The 16,729-nt window shown below is 53.0% G+C and overlaps 3 protein-coding genes across 3 annotated transcripts; 2 read left to right on the top strand and 1 right to left on the bottom strand.

The window, feature by feature from the left end:
• Positions 1-34: 34 nt before the first annotated feature.
• Positions 35-2,589, top strand: COCSUDRAFT_44353 (hypothetical protein; the record flags this gene model as incomplete). Its single annotated transcript, XM_005644444.1, has 6 exons — positions 35-159; positions 309-511; positions 838-1,049; positions 1,391-1,564; positions 1,850-2,144; positions 2,450-2,589. 6 exons carry the CDS (start codon positions 35-37, stop codon positions 2,587-2,589), a joined length of 1,149 nt encoding a protein of 382 aa, XP_005644501.1.
• A 535-nt stretch (positions 2,590-3,124) lies between these two features.
• COCSUDRAFT_38018 (Biopterin transport-related protein BT1) lies at positions 3,125-8,684 on the bottom strand (the record flags this gene model as incomplete). The annotated part of the gene is made up of 11 exons (XM_005644443.1): positions 3,125-3,235; positions 3,870-4,010; positions 4,427-4,551; positions 4,910-4,991; positions 5,260-5,400; positions 5,756-5,856; positions 6,264-6,480; positions 7,317-7,462; positions 8,202-8,328; positions 8,444-8,529; positions 8,642-8,684. 11 exons carry the CDS (start codon positions 8,682-8,684, stop codon positions 3,125-3,127), a joined length of 1,320 nt encoding a protein of 439 aa, XP_005644500.1.
• A 2,887-nt stretch (positions 8,685-11,571) lies between these two features.
• COCSUDRAFT_19015 (hypothetical protein) lies at positions 11,572-15,453 on the top strand (the record flags this gene model as incomplete). The annotated part of the gene is made up of 8 exons (XM_005644442.1): positions 11,572-11,693; positions 12,140-12,297; positions 12,711-12,797; positions 13,067-13,191; positions 13,565-13,688; positions 14,074-14,228; positions 14,408-14,595; positions 15,354-15,453. 8 exons carry the CDS (start codon positions 11,572-11,574, stop codon positions 15,451-15,453), a joined length of 1,059 nt encoding a protein of 352 aa, XP_005644499.1.
• Between the last annotated feature and the right edge of the window lie 1,276 nt (positions 15,454-16,729).

The raw sequence follows: 16,729 nt of genomic DNA, 5'->3' as shown, positions 1-16,729 counted from the left end.
TTCCTCTTTGCTGGGACACTTCCAAGGCTCAAGCATGGAGAGGACTAAGGTGGTGATCAGGAAGCTGCCTCCCAGCATAGCAGATGCCGACGTGCGCGAGCTTGTGGACAGCACGAACGTCAAGTACAACTGGTTCAGCTTCGTGCAAGGCAAGACGAGGTGCACCCTTCTTTCTCATATTCTTCCTGCCCTGCATTCAATGCTGCAGTCCAGACCACATCTATGCTCAGTCAAACATACATAATCGGACACCGGTCCGCCTCTTGAGTAAGTTACATTTCACTCAGCGTGCGGCATGATGCACGCAGTGTGAGGAAGGTGGTGCACTCGCGCTGCTACGTGAACTTTGAGGATCCATCAGACATCCCAGCGTTCAAGGCGGCGGTGGAGGCGCATGCGTTCGTCACAGACCGAGGCGCGCAGTTCCGCAGCAGCGTGGAGTATGCACCCTTCCAGAAGGTCCCCCAGGGCAAGCCCAAACGAGACCCCCGCGAAGGCACCCTCGACAAAGGTTAGTCTACACATCTCGTCCCTGTGCCCTCCGTCATGTCCCGTGTATTGACCTCTTTACACACAAGGCACCATTAGCCAGCACCTTGGAAGCCATGCTGCCAGTGCACGCACTGAATGTTGCATGCTTAAGAGTACTCTTCTAAATGATCATGTTGAACCTGCAGGAAATATCATAACATGGATGCCTCGTTAGGCATTTCTTTTGTAAATTTGTCATGAGCAGCCCCGAGGCATTCAATTGCAGTACACAGCAAGCCTGCACCATGCCGATCATGCCCATCATGATTGAATAAGTCTGACATGCCACAATTCGGACGTGCGCAGACCCGGAGTACCTGGCATTTGTGGAGAGCCTCAATGCGCAGCCGGAGGCGCTGCCCGCAGCGGAGGCAGCGGGCAGCTCTGGGCAGCGAGCCGGGCAGGAGGGTGGTCCGCAGGTCACCGCGCTGATGGCATACCTGCAAGACAAGCACTCGCTGAAGAAGAGGGCGCCTGTCACTGTGGCACGCACCAGGGGTGAAGCTAAGACTGAGAGAGTGAGTCTTGGGTCCCGCCTTTGCATGGATCGCAAACATGCGCGATTGAAGGGTTGCGGATTGTGTTGTCCAGGACCCTGAATGAAATGGGTCACATCTGGGATTGGGAAAGCAGGTGCATTGGAGGGTCCATGGCACACCCAGGAAACAGCATGAAACTGTTTTATTAAGACCCGCCGCAAGCTCTTTTCAGAGCTTGCACACACTGAAGTGATTGCAGTGTCCCATAGTGCAACGAGCAGTGCAGCAGCCCAACGTTAGCACTGGTCATGGGAGTTGCGTATTTGCCAGGTCTTCAGGGGTTGCAACTAAACCGTGAAATGCATGTGTTTGCACAACAGAGGCGGACGAGTGAGAAGGGGTCAGGGGGCAGAGATGATCCGGACTACAGCAGGGCCACTCCTAGGATACTGACAAAGGAACGGAGGGAGCCACAGGTGGAGAAAGAAGCCAGGGACACGAAATCCTCCTCCCGGCGACCCAGTAAATCCGCCGCAGCCGCCACCAGAGCGCAGGTGCGCATGCATGCATGCCTTTACTTATTTCTGGCAGGCTGCTGCAACTGCTGATGTGAAGCACGGCTCAGCTGTGTTGCATGGAGTATTCCTTTTGAGAGTCCCAGCAGCAATCGGTGCATCACAAGCGCTGCCCGAAAAACCTTTGACGGCCACAATTTGGTCTTAGAACACGCACCCATATATCTAAGCGTTCAACTGGACACTATTTCAAGAGTATTCCATATCAATAGACTATTCCCTTTTTGTATAGTGCTGAGTCAGTGGTGGCTGCATGCTCTGCAGGGCGACAGCGCGCAGCAGGAGAGAGCTGAGGCAGCAGGCTCATCTGCACAGCGAGAGCCTTCTGCAGAGGACAAGCCGGTGCGAGTGAGGGCCGGCTTTCAGGTCTACCAGCCCAAGCCGCGCGTCAGCCGGCTCAGCAGCGCAGATGACAACGCCCCCGCGCATGTGCCGGACATGGCCAAACCAGGCGCTGCAGCAAAGAGCGCCAAATCAGGCGGAGCATCTGGCGGTGCCAAACCAGGAGGCGGCGCCAAATCGTCCGCCTCTGATGCTCAGCCCAGTGCTGCCAAGTCAGGTGCGCTGGTCCGTTGTTGTTGTGAGTGTCAGCCTCTGTAACTTCATGCAGCGTGATGTGGGTCAAGATTGCATTGACGGTTATCGGGGATGCTGTGGTGAATTGCCAGCTGTCAGGAGCTGCGATCAAAAGGTTTGCTGCAGCAGAAATACGCCCCACTGATCTGTTCCACTCGTAGACTCGGCCAGGGACAACTGATGACTTGCATTGGCTTGTCATCCCACCTTGAGCCTGGGCACTCTGTGGCAAGAATGTGCTGGTGGTCTCGGAACAAACTGCCTAATGAAGTGACGCCCTTGTTGCAGGCAAGGAGAGCGAATCTGCTGCCGATGACAAGAAGGCGAGTACTGGCAGTGACAAGAGCAGCCGCAGCCGCCGCCGGCCGCCTCGAGAGGCCAGGCAGGGGTCCAAAGGGTCGCCAACAAAAGCAGCAGAGCCCGGCTGACATGGCTTTCCTGCGACCCTGTGCATGTGATATAATACTGATACCAATCAGGTTGGGGCCAGGGCAAGGCAGGTGCAGGAGTGTTGCTGGCTTGAAGTGCAACAATGTGCTCACAGCTGGTGTGAAATGGCATGTATTGCAATGTTTTGGACTGTACGAATTAGAGAACAGTGGGGAATAGCAGCAAGGCTGCACGCAGATGGCACCAGACAAGGGCCACGCGTGTGCATGACTCTGCGCCGAGCTCTCAAAAGTACCCAATACCTGGGAAGGGGTGTCAATGTCTGCAAAATGCATCAAATTACACACACAAGCTGCTCGCAAGCAGTCTGTAATAGTGAAGATTTTTGAGTCCAAAGTTTAGACCTTGCCACTTTAACACTCCCCTCTTTGATCAGAGGCCAACCTTCTTCATCAGGCAAAAGCAAGCACTGCTCACAGACTAAAAAAGAATTGCACACAGGGCCATTGTGAATTTCAGTTCAGACCAGACATCGATGTCTGGTGTCGACATGCATACAGTATGTTACAGTAGTCACTCCTGCTCGTTCTCTGCATCTGCCTTGCGCTTAATCTCGTCAGCCCCTGTGGTGTTGGGCACCAGACCAAGCAGCGGCAGAGGCAGCAGCGATGACAGTGTACACACCTGCAGCACGCCCATTGACACTCAGGGCTCACTTTAGAACTCTTGCATCACTGCATGTGATATAAGCGGTTGCTAGCTTTCAGGCACATTACACATTCTCTGCATTGAGAGTTCTGTGCTGGGTCACATCAAAAGATAGAGATCTTGCACAGCTTCAGCCAGATTAGTCCCCGGGGAAAACAGGAAAAGTGTCTCACTCTTCTGAATAGACAATTCCTTAAGCTCAGGGCCGGCCCTGTGGCTCAGCAGATTGTCAATTTCTTTCAAATACAAGACACAGAATGAATGGTCTTTCAAGGATGCGACCGCAATAGGATGCTGAGTACCTCTGTCCAGCCTTAACTCAGAGTGATGGTCCACAATGGGCAGAATGTCCCTGGCCGTGTTTCACACACAGCAAAGAATTGATTCTGACATGGTCGGATTTGCAGAAGGAGGATATTGACAGTCGCCCATTTGGTCCTGAGATGTCCACTATGGTATAGGGGTACATTTAGAAATCATTACCCTTTCATCCCAAATCTGCCCATGTCAAGATGCTCCCGTGGCTCAAGACTATACATGTAGTAGATAGTTACCTATCATATGGTTGTTGCAAAATGGATTTCAAGACATCGTAAAGAGCTGGCCGCACCAGGATAAGGGGCACAAGGTGTGTGAAGTCGGTTGCCGTCACGCCGAACGCGGCTGTGAGTCCGGAGCCGAGCGCGGAGCCGACAAAGGCGCCGCCATTCAGAATGGACATGAGCGTCGCAAACAGCGTCGCCTCAACTCCCTGTGCATGCAGCGCAGCATATTCTGATGCAATGGTTGCAGTGTCGAGACCATGGCATCAAGTACACATCTGGTCTACGAAGGTGCATCCAGTAGAAATAACCTGCTGCAATTTGTTGTCAGATGCCCAGGTGGGAAGGTTGAAGAGCTGCAAGAAGGTGCACTCTGTAATCAACGCGATTGTGGCAATGTGTTGAAGTATCACACGGTTCGCAGATGATCTGGTGGGAGAAAAGCTGTGTCAAGACGGTCTATTTTGGGGTATGTGCGGGCACATGCAGCGGGCAGGCTGGCAGTGTTATGGCAAAGGATCAGAACATCACACTGTGCGCAGATAATGTGGTTGGAAAATGCACTGTCAAGGGGGTGAATTTTGGGGCCATGCGCGGGCACATGCAGCGGGCAGGCGGGCAACACCTCTGGGCAGAGCTGGGCAGCCAGGACGAGCACGGGCATGAATGCCACCTGGCCCAGGGCAGTCAGTATCACTGAGTCACCCAGCACAAACAGCTCGTTGCTGATCCCCAGCGCCCTGCTTGTGCCTGCACACGCGCACATACTCTGTCAGTATTTTCTCTATTACAAGTCTTTCAATTCTGCAGAAGCACACTTGCCAGACCGCGGACAGCGCTTGTGATGGTTCTGTGATCATTGAGGAGACCAGCTTGGGTCAAGGGCAAGGCTCTGTGCAGAAGTGTTGCAGGGTCAACGACAGGGAAATTGAGGATGGGAACTATGCATCCAGCATGTAAGTGCAAATGAACAGTGTGCACTTTGAGATAGGGCTTGATGCACACAACAATGATCAGAACAAGCTCCGGCACGACAAGTATCTCCCAGCCACAAAACCCTTGTTCATTGCCCTTTGTATCAACCCTCATTCAAGGGGTGGCGGCGCACCGGTGATGAGCAGGACTTGTGTCAAGCCCAGGCCCGTGCCGACGACGGCCGTCCACAGAAACATCTTGCGCAGCGGCACGTCCTGCAGCACAGCATGGCAATATTCATATGCATGGTCAGCATTATCCAAATACACCACCTGTAATCCGCTGGACCTCGGCTTGGATTTTGGGTATTACAACCAGGGGAGAGTGGCAGGGATGAGTGATAAGCATCTGTCATAGATGCAATGTTGGTGCAGAACCATGGCCATTGTGGATCTAGCAGATGAGTTCTGCCTGGAGTAGAGCATGCTCCCCATTGTTGAAGACTTTGATCCGTGCTGGAGAAGAGGCAGAAGAGCTTCTTACCTTGAGCGCAAAGTTGTAGGCTCCCACGCCGGCCAGAGAGGCGAGAGCGCCGGCCAGCCGCACCTTGCCCAGGAATTCGGGCGTGAAGCCGAGCGTGTTGGTCTGGAAGTAAAACATCGCCGTCTCCGCCGTCGGCGTCGCCTGCAAGGAAACAGCAAATTTGCTCAAGGTTCTATATGCTCAAGGTGTTTACCATAATGGCGCTGGCAGAGGATGTTCAGCACAGAGATGACAAGCTCGGCTGCATCATGTGCATGCCATGACCAAACTGAGTCTGAAACGATGCAATGGCGCAGCAGATGTATCATGCATGCCGTGTGATTCTCTAAGGTCCTCTCCGCAGGAACATTCTAGGAGACATTCTGACTTAATCGAACCTGAAAGACACTGGCATGACAAGACTGGGCGTCAAGTTGGCATGCACCCAAGACAGCCCTGAAGGGCCGCCATGAATTGCAGGAATCAGGGAAGGTGTGCATATACATCAGGGCATTGCCTGCCAGAGGAAGACGAAGAGCGCTGGCAGGAGGATGGAGCGCTGGTTGACTGCGCCCCACAGCGCCCTTGCCTGCACCTCCAGGCTCCGTGCCATGTTGCCTGCGGAAAGGACAGAACCTCCATTTCGGACACTCAGACACAAGTGAGGGTACATGCAATAGATGATGGCAACTTGTGTGTATGCCACATCACATCTGCCATCTAGCCAACCAACTTCATGCATGCGAGACCAGACGACGCCACGGTTTGTGAGTGGCCAGTGGGAATGCAACTTTGTGCTACACCGCTGTCGCATAGACCAGGCAATCACACAGCGTTTTAATAAGGCATGCATGCACCTCGTTGCTGCATGTCAACAGCAGTGCAACAATGTACACAGATATTGGGCTGGGACACATGTGCCGCCAAAGTCCCGCAGGAATGCCCTGTGCTACCGACTGATGATGTATATTCTCTCAGGGTAAACTTAATTGCAGTGCTTGCTAAGACACATCACAGCAGCGCACCGAGGTAGGCCTGGTCCGCCTTGAGCCTGGTTGGCCCAACGGGCTGCTCGGCAATGAGCACAGCGGCGGCCGACACCACGAGAGGGAACGCCGCAGTCAGGGCGAAGACCCCCCGGGGCCCCCACGACTGCACCAGCGAGCCTGAATAGTACGCGCTCGCCACTCCCCCCAGTGCTGCCGACGCCCAGCACAGCGACTGCAGCGACCCCGCCGTGCCCTGCAATATATCCACAGTGACCTCTGAATAGTTTGCTAGGGACCCCGACATGACATGATCTACCTGCGTTGAGATTCCTAGAATGTTGCAATAGAAAGACGGACAACCCCCAGCAGCAACTGCTGCAATCCTGCCGTGCCCTGCAATAAGTCCCCGCAAATGATAGCATCTCTTTGTAAATCTTAAGATGCCGTGATCTAGGGGGTTGCTGACAAACGAATGCCAGCACTGCAGCGACCCCGATGTGCCCTTGACCCCACAAGATCAAAAATATCACGCTTGTATGACTCTGACACTCAGAGAGGGAAATACTGGGATTGCCTCCCACAGCAAAGGATGTTTCCCAACACATGCATGCGCTCTTGATGCACTCACTGAGACCGCCTGTGTGCCGCGCAAGATATGAGAGCAGCACTGCTGTCACTACATCCCAGGCGAGGCACGAAAGCAGCCTATTAGCGCCAATGCCCTCCACACCTTGACAATATGGAGCATCTTGAGTTTCTCATCGTTTCCATGAAGAGCATGGCATTTTTTTCGGCTACACAGGGGCTACGCCCCTGTCCAGGGAGTATCCAGCATAGGGAGTCTCAAGCAGTAGATTTTCGCCTGCAAATCTCACGACCTGGCAGCTGCACAAGAAAGCAAGCCACCTGCGGCGCGCCTCGTGGGCGTTCCACGAGAGTGGAGTCCACGATGACGTCGGAGCATATAGTTTCACCACTACACAGATGTGCTGGCAGCCTTGCACCCGGCAAATTCCACGGAAGCTCGTGCAAGGGAGTTGTTTTCTTCCACTTGCCAGGTGTGCATTGCCAAAAAGATGGGGAAGGCACCTGCGGCGCGCCTCGCGAGCGCTCCACAACGATGGAATCGACGACGACGTCGGAGCAGGCGGTACCAAGGCTGCCGACAACGGTCGCCAGCAGCGCACCCGCTGGTGATCGCACCACCGTCGCCATCGCCAGCCATGACAGCGAGCCTGCATGTGATCAAATCACACAAGCCTATTCATGACGCGCTACGGATTATTGCATGCACATGAGCCTGTTCAAGATGCATGCACACACAGGCCTGTTCAACAAACGCTTCCTCTTTGCGCCATAACACTAGCGCGTTCAGGACACATGCACACACGAGCCTGTTCGGGATGCGCCTACTCTATGTTTGATGCACACGAGCCTAATCAGGGCGCATGCACACACAGCGAACCTTTCAACTATTCAATGGGGCAATTAAGCTCGGGGGTTAGACTGTGAGAAGGCATTCTTGCTCGACCGTTCCGGTACTGCACGTGTGAATGTGGTCCCTGGTGGTGTTGCTATAGGGCATTACATACATTTTTATCTTTTGATTCCACAATACTGTATGATCGCCTTGCTTCTTGCATGCACACGAGCCTCCTTAGGATGCAGCCGCGCTGGCCACATTCCCACTTTGCGGGCTGACTTTCAGGCTTCTTCAAACGTGTCATGCATGCCCCCCAAGCTTGCGAGGAAACATCACATGCCATCGATCACCCGATCAGACACTGCCTGTATAAGGACGCTAGCCTGATCTGATGCAGAAAATGGTGACCAAGCCCTCGAGCTGCATGCCTCAGAAGGAATACCCATGGCTCTGTTTGAGGGTCTGATGCAAATTTCTAGTTGGTCTCAGCTTCTAGTTGGTCTCAGTGTGTCACACTCCACTACGAACGGATGTAAATGAGAGCAGCCCACCTAACAGGCCGCAGATGATGAGGTAGGACCGCCTCTTGTAGCCAAAGATTGGTACTGTGTCGCTCAGGAACCCGTACAACGGCTTCACCACCCAGGGGAATGCAGCAAAGCTCGTGAGGAATGCCACCTGCAAGCATGCAAGCCCGCAATCCAATTCAGCACTGTTTTATCATGAATGAAAAGTGATGCATGCTGCATGCAGTAGTGAGCTAGTATGGAGCAATTGAGAGTGGTGGGCTTACCGAAGCTGGCTCTAAGTGGAACTCGTCCTTGTACAGGAATGATACACCCAGGCGGGACAATCCCAGGATGCCCTGAACAAAATACACTGCGAGCAGGACACACATAATCAGAGTCATGCTCAGGGTGATGCATACTGCTGAACTTAAAGTTCAAGGGAAGCTTGCAATCTCCAATTGACTTTCGTGGGTGTGGCTCACCCATTGATATGGCCACGAGCTCTGGAGAAGGCTCCAGCCCCATGAAGCGAAAGCTCTGCTTCCCGTTCACCAGTCCTGCCGTCTCTGATGTGGATGCTCCGTTGCTTTCGACGTTCAGCACTGTATCTGACTTATCAGCTGGTGATCTGGTGAACAGCAAGCGAGGATCAAGTGACTGCAAGGAGACATCAGAAGCTTCATTTTCAATGCACAGGGATCTTGATGACAAGGAAGAGAAAACATGCACCTCGTGGATGTTATGGCTTGCTCATCTGTGTCCTCTCGTGGGCTGGCCGAAGCGAGGCGACGATGAGTTTCCATTTTTGGAGGCCTTCTGTTCATGTTGTGCGTTAAGGGGAGAATGCTGGGACGTGTACTTCCTCTTAAACAACAGACGCCATTGCCCCCATACGCACGCTTTCTGAGAGACAGACAGCGAAGGCTACTATTCACAAAGGAAGCATGCATAAGCAAACGCAGTCAGGAGCACAAAGAACGACCGATCATATTAATGTGTTCCCATTCGTTCTGGTCTTTGAACACCTGATCAAAACAACTTTTTACCAAGTTCCATCGAGCCAGGTGTCTTGTATTTTTGGAGAGGCTGCGTGACGTCACAATTGGACGGTGCATGCCATCCTGGATTTCGATGAAGAGCAAAACTAAGTAGAAGGCATGACGATGCTAGTATGAATTTGATTCCTAGAAGGCATGGTAAATTGGCGCCGAAACTTTACATTATTGGTAAGAAAAGGCTTCAAAGTATTGAGGAAGCAATCAGTCGATGCACCACCTGATCTGCTGAAGCAGTGCAACAACATGAAGGCCTTGATCCATCAATGTTACCCCCTCACCATGCTCATGAGACCGAGATCATTTTCTTCTCTTCTGCGCCAGCCCAGCAAAAGTATAGGTGACGATGCACCCAGCTACAGCTGTCCCTGCTGCCTGTAATCGCTCGGAAAAATAGAAATTCGATCAAAACCTATTAATTGTAATAAGTGCAATCACTTGCATAAGCTGAGCGGTCAGATAAGGATTTTTGTTCCCACAGATGTACGAGTTGCAGCCATGGTGACCTCTCGGAGTCCCGCTGTCGGTGTTCAGACAAGCATTGATGCTGCTGTGGAGGCATGCTGTCTATCACTGGACAGGGAAATGGGCCCAGTCGAGATCGCCTTGGTAATACTTATCAACCCCCATCCGTTTGTTCACCTCAGCCCTCAATGCATACAGCCTGAGCTTCTTCTGATACTAAGAGGAGTCTATGCAGGTCCAAGAATTGCGAACCAACTGGTATGTAACAGCAGGAGACCTGGCAGCCATGTCAGAGGTAAGACGCTAGCAAAGTAACACTGCTCGCTGATGCCTTCCAACCTTGCCCATAGTCCAGCCTGGCGTCCCTGCACATGCTGCCGCTGGCCACATAAGACTATCTCACTGATTGTTATTTCCTGTTTTGCGCAGGCAGAGGCAAATTTGATGCGCGTGCCACTGCGTTTGCTGGCGCAGCTACGGCTGCTCATGGGGGAGGTGCAGCCAGCTGGTTTCCAGAGCACAGCACAGCCTGCAGCAATACCCATGTCGATGCCAGGCATACCCTCTGTTATAGGAGCATCCCACCTGGCTGTGGCAGACTCCAGCATGATCCAGGTGTGGCAGATGATGGGCGCCTGGTCACAAGTGTCATCTTTAGCCTCCCACACTCCTCCCTGTATGACATGCCACGGCCTCCGTCACAATGCACAATTTGAAGCTTCTGTTGAGAATTCCTAGACAGTGCGGATTGAGACTGCAGACGACTGTATAGCTGCCATGTAACAACAGTCATCATGGAGGTCAGCTTGGAGGTCATCTGAGGGCTTCGGGTCCTGGGGAATACAGATCTCAGCAGTGCCCTCTTCAGATCGAAGCTGACACCATGCTTTCCTGCACAGCAGACAATGCCAGCACCTCTCAGTGGAGATGTACAGGACGACTCTACCCTGGACCAGATCTCCGCAGTGGAGACCAGGCTGGCCTCCTCCGCAGCAGCCTCCACCAGCTGCTCAGATTCAGATTCAAAATTAATTGGAGCCAAACGGTCCCGCCGTGTGCAGAAGCCGCCCCCTACTTCAGCGGCGGCTGCCGCAGAGCAGATCCCTGCAGCGCACACTGACATGTCACTGGCAGATGATATCTTGTCATCAGGGGGGGGACCGCAAGGGGAGGCGGTGGGGGCTCCAGCAGGGGATCCGGCGGGGGGTCCAGCGGGGGGTCCGCAGGTGGACCCTGTGCTGCAGGGGTACGTGGATGCCATCATGGCCAGGCGGTGTCCGAATTTAAGTCGCTTCCAAAACGGCAGCTCCTATGATGTCAAGGTGGGCATTGTCACACATGCATATCATCCTGAATAGACAGGGAGGAATTGAGGAAACCTTAGAGATCTCGCTGCAATGCGCCTAGCTTTTTTGGTATTAGACTGAGTTGATATTCACAACGTCATATCAACCTGCGCAAGCAGCGAAGAATCAGGGAGGCAGACTCGAGACAGATGCTTGAGGATGTGCTGGTTGTAATGTGCAGGTCACGAAGAAAGCCAGGCCGCTGCCTTTCGCCATCAAGGTGGGACAACCCTTATGCTCATGATTCCTGATCAGCATTCATGCACTGAACTGATCCATGCAATGCTGTCCCATCCCTTGAAGTTGATTTTTCAGGAGCATGCCAGTCTGGGAGGGCATGCATGTCTGTCATTCGGTACAGGTTGCAACAATCGTGTATCTGTCAGTGCTAGCGCTGCAAACTACTCGGGCCCCTGCAGATATGCTGCAGACGCCCTTCATGCATGCTCTTTGCCCCTTGTCTCTGGACTTGCTAGAAAAGAATGATAACATATACATGCAACATAGGGCGGATGCTGAAAGGCTCTGACTGTGCAGGAGGCTGACATGTCAGATGAGCTGCGCGCTGAGCTGGCAGAATTCCGCCGCTTCTGCATGAAGCGCTCCTGGCAGCAGCAGCACGAACCCATCACTGCAGTGACCACTGAGAAGTACGTTGACCACCTCAGGTGAGGACCCGCACTCCCAATCTGCCACTCTCGCCCTGCATGTCTTCTGCTCCTTTGCTTGCTCTTCAAGGGTATGGAGTAAGCAGAGGCAAAACAGTCCAGCTTAAATTACAAACCAGATCATTGGGAGTCCAATAAGTGATAGCAATCCACTCAGCTTTCTGCTGTTTCTACGGTGAAATATTACCATGATTTAGTGCTAATGGTCGCCGGCCGGCGGCATACATACTGAGCACCATGCCCGCTGTTGAGTGGGTCTTGCTTGGATCTGGCGAGTCCATCATGGATTATGACATCTGGCAGCCTTTACCTGCAGCTCGTCTGCATACGTAAAAAATTGTCCCTGGTAGGAACAGCGTGTAATCGTCATGATAATGCTGTTCCTGCTGCTCAGATAACGTTGTGAGTGATGCTGGGCCATGCTGACATCAGCGCTGATGTGGCAGGCGGGTGCTGGGCTGGCTGTACAAGGAGCACGGCGTTCCCTTGGCGGAGCTGCGGCTGCGACATGCGCTGCCCAGCGCAGAACGCTCGGGCGTCTCCGTGGCATTCGACTACATCGAGTGGCTCAACACCGAACGCAGCGTCAGCGCTTTCACCCAAGGTGGGCCTCGCTAGATGTGAGAAGAACTGTACCCAGTTGATGTGGTTGCATGTATTGAACAACTTGGGCTCTCTTCAATACCACGCCACCATTTCGTGTTCATGCATGGGAGATGGGGTTCCCTGACCATGCACTGCGCGCTTTCATCTCTCCTACAATGATTGGAGCAGCACTGAACGCAGCGTCAGCGATTTCACCCAAGGCGAACCTTGTCAAACCTCAACCTGTCTGTGATCATGCATGGGATGCCCTGAGCACAAGATTGGCTAAGATCTGGCATCCCAGGCCAATGCATGCATGCCCCATCTCTTAATACTGGAATGCAATGATATACACCTCAACAGCACTGCGCTCACCTTGGGGTCATCAAGAAAAAATATTTTTGACGTCCTTAGATCTTCTGTGTGCTGCAGGCCTTGCGGTACGGTCCATCATGCAGGCAGCAAAGTTCCTCTACAGGGACGAGTCCAAGGCGCGACCTGACGAGGGCGAGAAAGCTTGTAAGCCCCATTCCTCCCTTTTATCAGTTGAAAGCTTGTTTCCCACTGTGGTTTGCCATTGCAATGTCCCTTGGAGTGGTAGCTTAGGAAAGAGGTAAAAGATGTCGAGTGACGTGCCATGAGAGCGTCATATGACCGGGCAGACCACGTTCTGATAATTTTGCGTGAGCTCCGCATGCATGCGTGCTTGTGATGTCATTATTTCTTCTGTGCTGCTTGGAATTGGGCTGCAAGCGAGTATGTGATGTATAATGCCGTGTGGCGGGCAGACCACGATCTCATGGTGGTGCGCGAGCTGCGCAAGATGGCGAACGAGAGCAAGGCGGCCGGAAAAATTGCGCCGCGCAGCGCCGATGAAAAGCTCAAGTGGCTGGAGTGGCCCGAGTTTGTCACGGTGCGCTCAAGGCTGTTGTCGCTTACACTTCTACTGCGCCCAAGGTGGTTTATTGATCTTCCTTGGATATGGCGCATCCGGCAAGGTGTACAACTTGCGAGAGCCTCGTTTCTGCAGACGCACCCTGCCTCCTGGCAGAAACAGCGTCTAATAGCAGCAATGATGATGGTTTATCTTAGCTCGACCAATAGCCTTGTTTGCTGCCTGTGAGTCCTTCGGCACAATGCCATGCTCCCCCGAGTCAGAGCACATCCTGTGTTACCTTAAAGCTCCATTGTGCAGTCTAGGGATTCAAGGCAATCTGGGAATTCAAGCATTGCTTGCAGTCTCATTTTGATGTCTCTGAATACAATTGCCTGTTGTGGCTGCACAGGTGGTGCAGGAGCTGAGAAAGGAGTGCGCAGGCCGAGACTCTCAAGGGCGGCAGAGGGAGGGATCAGCGGTTGCTTGGTCTCTGCAGCGCTACCTCATCTTCGCCATCCTCTCCTGCATCCCAGGTGCGGCTCTGTTGGTTCTCAGCTAGGACACTTGATCTTTCACTTCTGCATACAGAGTTCACGTGGACGCGTCTTGCTGGCATGCTGACTGATTGCATCCTCTCCTCCTGCTCCCCTGTTGATTGTAATCTTGAAGGCCTTGATACAGTGACGGAACTTCTTGAAGCATACTACTCAAATCAGTCCATGATCCAGAAACAGGCACTGACAGGAACTGGTGCCTTACGCACACAACCCAAGCCCATGGTCGCTGAATGCCACACTGCATACAAATATTGCACAAGGCTTGCAGCACTGCAAGCTGCTGCAGGCAATTCTCACCACGTACCTCAATGTGTTTTTACTCTCAGAAAGTATTCTGAAGAGCTGGCTTGTTCCCGCGCAGACCGGCAGCGGACGCTGCGCGAATTGAAGTATGGGCGAACGCTGTTCAGGGAAGGCGATAAGTGGGTGATTCGTCACCAGGCGGGCGATTATAAGACCGGCCGCTCCTACGGCGAGCGCCCGCCCATGGCCATCGCGCCCCACGTCTACCCTGAGGTGCAGGGGATTCTGTACAAAATAGGGAAAATAGACCCTTGAAACCCTGCATATGGGCCCTAGCCGGGGGATTCAAGAACCCAAACCACTAGAATGTCTACTGCAAGGTTCAGGGAATGACAGTCTTTCCTCCCTTGAAAGAGCGGGGAGTCTTACTGTGCACTTTGCATGCCACGCAGCTGGAGGCGTTCCTGGGCCACTGGCGCCAGTTCCTGCAGCCGGCGCACAATCTGGTGTTCTCGCAATTGAATGGCAAGCCGCTCACGGAGCAGGGGCTGCACAAAATGTTCCAAACGAGCGCCTTCCGCATCTCCGGCAAAAAAACCAACCCCCACCTGGTTCGCGACATGGTCGTCACCTATCTCAGGTGCGCTTACATATATATATGTTGACTTTGTCTGGGATTGTTCAGGTTTTTGGGGATCAAAATTTGCGGTGAGAAACTTCGTCATCTTTGGAAAAGCGGAAACCCCACCTGGTTTGCGACATGGTGGTCACCTATCTGCGGTGCGCGTGAGGTGCTTAAAAAATACAGCATATGGTTTTCAGGGGTTTCAGGGAACGAATGTTAGGGTTCAGCATGTGAGCGCCTTCCGCATCTCCGGCAAAAAACCCAATCCCACCTCTTTCGTAACATAGTCGTCACATACCTGGGCCGCAGAATGTTTATTTAGATGTGTACGTTGACTCTCATTATCCCCGAGCTTGCAAGGTCAACGCCGGTGCCAGGCAGAACTCCAATCTCAAGTTGCGCAAAACTGTGTCAGGCAATATTGCTACCTGATTCACAAACTTTGCCTTTGGGCAAGATTGTGACGGTACGGGACAGAGCAATGTGTCCACAGTCATCCTTGCCTGGACCCGGTCTGTCCATTGAGAACAGGAAGTCTTGATACAGTAACCTCTGCTGCAAATGAAGCTCGCCCCAGGCAGGAAGAGCGTGTAATGATGGGTTTGGGCTGGGGCTTGTAGTCCTCTAGTGGTCACCTGCTTCCCTCCCCTTTTTAAGTATTGGAGGATGCGGGATGAAGGCATCCAGGAGGGGCGGGCCCTTGCTGCTTGCCTCGGGTGGCGTGCCTGATGCCGTTAACGTTTGCAATGAGCTGCATGCAATGGTGCACGCAGGGGGAATGGTGCGAGCGAGAGGGAGTTGGAGGCGCTGGCAATTTACATGGGCCACAGCATGGAGATGCAGCGAGGCACCTACGACAGGCACGCCCTCTGACATCCTGTCCATGATTCATTTTGCAGCGTTATCACCGCCGTGCACAATTTGGGGGAATGATCTACTGTTGCTGGATGAAATAAAATCTGCAGCTTTTTGTGGCGGAATTTTCTGTGCAAGAATTTCTTTGGCACTTCTTTGGCAGCACGGAGGTTTGCTCTGGCTGGCGGGGGGGGCGGTACAAATGCTGAGCACCGTGCCCTGGGATGATTGGGTCTTGCTTGGACCACTTGATGGCAGGAAAAGCCTGTAATATGAATAATAATGAGGGGTATCTGAGCCATGTTACAAATGTACTGCAGGCGCACTAAGGCTGCAAAAGTGGAGCCTGCTGTGGAGCTGCTTGCCTCCTTCTACTCACAGGCGGCTGAGGAGGGGCAGTGAGCGGAGCATCATAAATTCCTCAGATCATTGGTGACCAGATGACCTCTGAATCATTCTGAATGGGGCACCCTATCACAGCATGCATAGCAGGGATGCGGAAAAGACAGGCCTGGCTCGGGCAAAGGGGCACTACGTAGTATATATACAGACACTTGAGCAGTCTGAGGCAGAAATACCATCACCTGCACCCGAGCAGTACAGCTCAAACCCAGTAAAAGCCTCCAGAATGCCGCGCACGCGGATGTCAGCTGCATCCCCCATTTACTATGAATTAAGGGCCCGTTTTGGGCCTGGACCAAGCTTGGGCTGTTGCCACCCAGGAGTCCTGCAGTTCACCCTCGTTATAAGCACACATCTTTCACCAGCGCTCGAGAAACGTCTTGATTGCACTGACTGCGTCCTTGCAGCCGCTAAGCGACGCATGTGCATGGAACCTTTGGCCTCAGATACCTTGTAAGTGGGGCATACTGGATCATGACATGCAAAGCACGGACAGCTGGAGACAATTACTTAAGTGAACGTTGATAACGGGAACAATTGAACGTTCAACTGTCACAGTTGTGGCCCTCTCTATATCACCAAAATGGCATGAGCACTGCTTGGCAACGGTCATTTTGATGACTGCAGTGTCACAAAGAATACAAAAGTACTGACCTGGGGCCTTGCAGATGGCCATTGCATTCCTGGGCGCTCTCCCCAGAACAGAACACCAGGACTGCAGATGTCAACTGCCAGCGTGGCGCCACGTGTGCACTCTCCGCCCTATAATATGCATATGCTGCGCAGCTACCAATATACACATGCATAATAATAACATAATAATATTTATGAGTGGCGAGCCCAGAGGGCCATACTATGTAGGGCATGATGCAGCTGCCATGGCACCCAGCTG

This window comes from Coccomyxa subellipsoidea, assembly GCF_000258705.1.
Source record: "Coccomyxa subellipsoidea C-169, whole genome shotgun sequence".
In the NCBI taxonomy this organism is placed as follows: Eukaryota; Viridiplantae; Chlorophyta; class Trebouxiophyceae; family Coccomyxaceae; genus Coccomyxa; species Coccomyxa subellipsoidea.
The sequence above is the reverse complement of the archived record's forward strand: the minus strand, read 5'-3'. Positions and strand labels throughout refer to the sequence as shown.